The sequence below is a fragment of the Salvelinus alpinus genome, chromosome 9 (assembly GCF_045679555.1).
Source record: "Salvelinus alpinus chromosome 9, SLU_Salpinus.1, whole genome shotgun sequence".
NCBI lineage: Eukaryota > Metazoa > Chordata > Actinopteri > Salmoniformes > Salmonidae > Salvelinus > Salvelinus alpinus.
Window position 1 is genome coordinate 10,589,972 of NC_092094.1, and position 3,825 is coordinate 10,593,796.

Sequence of the window (3,825 nt, forward strand, 5' to 3'; positions counted from 1 at the left end):
TGGGGTGAGCATACATGTCGCTGTTTTTTTACACCCCCAGTCTCTCTGGGACCCCAAATGCTAGGTCACATTTCTGCGAGAGGCCCCCTGTTCCAAGTTGTAAAATGGAACCCTATAAGTGCTTGGAATAGGGGGGGGGGGGGGGGTATTTTGGCAGAGGTTTCCTGAAGACGTTATCCACTGTGGGTGCTCAGGTGTCAGTCAAGCTAGCAGTTTCCATTGGCCCAGTCCAGGAGGGCCCCTGGTTGGATATGTGAAGCTGGTGCTTCACACTCTGCTTCCTGCTTTAGAACCCCTGTGGTTATTTCTGATTGGTAACAAGCATTCAAAATGCAACAGGAAAAAAAGACCTTGTAAAATCTACAGAGTTAAGATTTTTTTTGTGTAGGCAGGGGCTACAGTTTATAAGGTTAACTAAAGGACACTTGAACAGTCCTTTCAAAAACATTATGGCTGTGATTTGTTTCTCTGAAATAATGGCCAGAACTGGTCAACACTGCAAGTCCCGAGTTGATGAAACTTTAAGAAGGGTAATAGGTGTTTACTAGTTGAGTTAGATTTAACAACATGTCACAGGGAGAGCAGTGAGTGACAGTGCAGCAAGTGTCATCACGTCAGTCAACCTGGGGAGGGCATCTGGTAGTTTAAAATGGTGTGAATATGATCAGCATCAGTGTAGACAGTGTAGACAGCCAACGGTAGCAAGTAGACTGCCTGGATTAGATTTCAGTACCTTCTGCAACTAAAAAGTGTATGCATTTAAATGGAGGAAACCATCAAGAAGCAAACTTTTCCTGGGCAGTAAAAAACTACCGAGAAAGTGATAGTTGGGGCCGTGGAGGTGAGTGAAGCTCTTACCCTTGAGAAGGGTAAAAGATGACTGTTGTGTCCTGTGAGATCCAGGACGAGACTGTGGTAGTTTCTCCCATCTACCAAGATGATTGCGACGTGGAGCGGGGCGATCAGGAGTGCAGCGAGAGGGTCGTCATCAACATCTCGGGACTGCGCTTCGAAACTCAACTGAAGACCCTCTCGCGCTTTCCCACCACGCTCTTGGGAGACCCGCGTAAAAGGATGCGCTTTTTCGATCCGTTGAGAAATGAGTACTTTTTTGACAGGAATAGACCCAGCTTTGATGCCATCCTCTATTATTACCAGTCTGGAGGAAAGCTTAGGAGACCTGTCAACGTTACCATGGACATTTTCATGGAAGAAATGACATTTTATGAAATTGAAGAGGAAGCCATAGATATGTTTAAAGAAGATGAAGGTATGATCATAGAGGTGGAACGTCCGATGCCTGACAACGAGTTTCAGCGCCAGTTGTGGCTTTTGTTTGAGTACCCGGAGAGCTCAGGGCCTGCCCGGATGATCGCTGTCGTATCAGTCAGTGTGATTGTAATATCCATTGTGATCTTCTGTCTCGAGACTTTACCACAGTTCAGGGAAGATACCAGCGCAGACCTACCATTAAGTAATCACCTTACCACGAATGGGACTACTCTCCATAAAAAACCCAATCTATTCACAGATCCGTTTTTTATGGTGGAGACACTTTGCATCGTGTGGTTTTCCTTTGAGTTTCTCGTGAGGTTTTTATCTTGTCCGACCAAACCGGCTTTTTTCAAAAACGCAATGAACTCCATCGATATCTTAGCGATTGCACCTTATTTCATCACCCTTGGCCTTGAACTAGCAGAGCAACAGGGAGCAGGAAGCGAGCAGGCCATGTCGTTAGCCATTCTCAGAGTCATCCGTTTGGTTCGAGTGTTCAGGATTTTTAAACTTTCCAGGCACTCCAAGGGTCTCCAAATTCTGGGCCAGACACTCCACGCCAGCATCAGCGAACTCGGGCTTTTGATATTCTTTCTTCTCATAGGGGTTATTCTGTTCTCCAGCGCTGTTTACTTTGCAGAGGCAGACGACCCTGAATCGGGATTCTCAAGTATCCCCGCCGCGTTCTGGTGGGCGGTGGTGTCCATGACTACGGTTGGATATGGAGACATGTGCCCGGTTACTATTGGTGGCAAAATAGTGGGATCTATGTGTGCCATCGCAGGAGTGCTGACCATAGCCCTACCTGTCCCTGTTATCGTGTCCAATTTTAACTACTTCTATCACAGAGAGCGTAATGACGAGGAAACCGCCGTGTATAGCCACGTGACTTGTGGTCAACAGAACGCTTCATTCGGAGAATTCAAATCGACCAGCGACAGCAGACAGTCTCTCACCAAATCAGAGTACACGGAAGAGGATTCTTGCGAGACTATCAGATTAACAAACTTCAACCCATTTGAACATTACACTGGCAAGCTGACGGATGTATGAAAAACAAGCATCGGCCTAGTTGAGCAGGAAAAAAACAGTCTCCGTGAGTGGCCCCTGGGTACTTTATTAAGCGCGATGTTACGCACGCTGTTAGTTGGCATGTAAATCTTCAAATATCTTGAATTAATTTGATGGATACCTACAGTAGGCTTATAGCTTCGTTACAGTAATGCCAGGTCAGTGCCAGTCCTATGTGCATGTTTGAATAATTGCGCGCGTTTTTATTCACGCTATTACGCAGTGTTTGTTGTCATATAATCTTCAAATAGCTGGAATTAATTAGTTTGACACCTGCAGTAGGCCTATAGCTTTATCCCCACAACAATCTTTAGAACTGGGTTTCTTTTGCATGGCCTATAGAATTTCTGAACTCAGAGCGCCACTGTGTGGTTCAAACGCAGTCGTGCAGCAGACGCTTCTAAGGCAATTTGGGTTATCTGAACAGTGTGCAAGACATTGCTGATGATCAAAGTGTGTGTGTGTGTATTATTTACTCATGACTATACATACATTGTCCCTAACAAGCTTGTTAGGAACATTCTGGATTGAAGTGATGGAATATAACCCAACGAAAAAGCATTCTCTTCTTTCTACTTGCAGGGTACAAGATCAAAGACCCTTGCCTTTCTGCTACACTTGAAAGAAAATGCAAGCAATTCCATATATGTTTGTAACTGGAAAAGTCAAGATAGTGATCAAACATCACACACTTGTCCCATGAACTACTGGCCAGCAATGTGAGATGACAGGTGCTGCTACATCATCAAATGGAAAGCCCCTTGAACAAACTACCAATCTGAATGTTCAATTAACCTTTCAATGTACTTTGAAATGTATTCAATGAACTGAAATAACAACTGTGTAGATATCCTGTAATGTATTGTTGTAAATATGCATTTTTTTAAATGCTATCCTTATTTTCTCAGCTCAGAATCTAAATGCAAACATGCCTTGCTCTGTGTGCCTTTGTGGAAAATTTTGAAGGAACTATTTGTGTAGTCCTTTATTTTATATAACTATTTATTGTACACAAATTCAGATTTAGCTGTAAATGGTCCTTGGGAAGGAATCACTGGTGTTAAAATAACTTCCCCCTAGGAATTTGAATTATGTCTGCATGTAAAGAGAAATCAATTGTTCTATAAAATGTTAATGAAAGGTCTATTTCTATTTTTCTAAGATTGTAGAATTGTATGTGAACTTTTGAACTATATTTTTTAAATAAATAAATCCTCATTATTTTGTTTTAATATTAACTACCGTTCCTCCCAATGAGAGGGGGGTCTTCTCATTCTTTGTTGATTTCAAAAAAGCTTTTGACTCAATATGGCATGAGGGTCTTCTATACAAATTGATGAAAAGCGGTGTTGGGGGTAAAACATACGACATTATAAAATCCATGTACACAAACAACAAGTCTGCGGTTAAAATTGGCAAAAAACACACATTTCTTTCCATAGGGCCGTGGGGTGAGACAGGGATTCAGCTTGAGCCCTA

At 42.8% G+C, this 3,825-nt stretch overlaps 1 protein-coding gene across 1 annotated transcript; it reads left to right on the forward strand.

Moving 5' to 3' along the window:
• The first annotated feature begins 776 nt into the window (after positions 1-776).
• On the forward strand, positions 777-3,567 carry LOC139584291 (shaker-related potassium channel tsha2). Its single transcript, XM_071415959.1, has 2 exons — positions 777-2,371; positions 2,929-3,567. The coding sequence occupies exon 1, from the start codon at positions 877-879 to the stop codon at positions 2,326-2,328; it is 1,452 nt and encodes a 483-aa protein (XP_071272060.1). The 5' UTR covers positions 777-876; the 3' UTR covers positions 2,329-2,371; positions 2,929-3,567.
• The last annotated feature ends 258 nt before the right edge of the window (positions 3,568-3,825 follow it).

Coding starts and splice junctions, on each gene's coding strand:
- LOC139584291 (XM_071415959.1), top strand. CDS start 877: ATGACTGTTGTGTCCTGTGAGATCCAGGACGAGACTGTGGTAGTTTCT.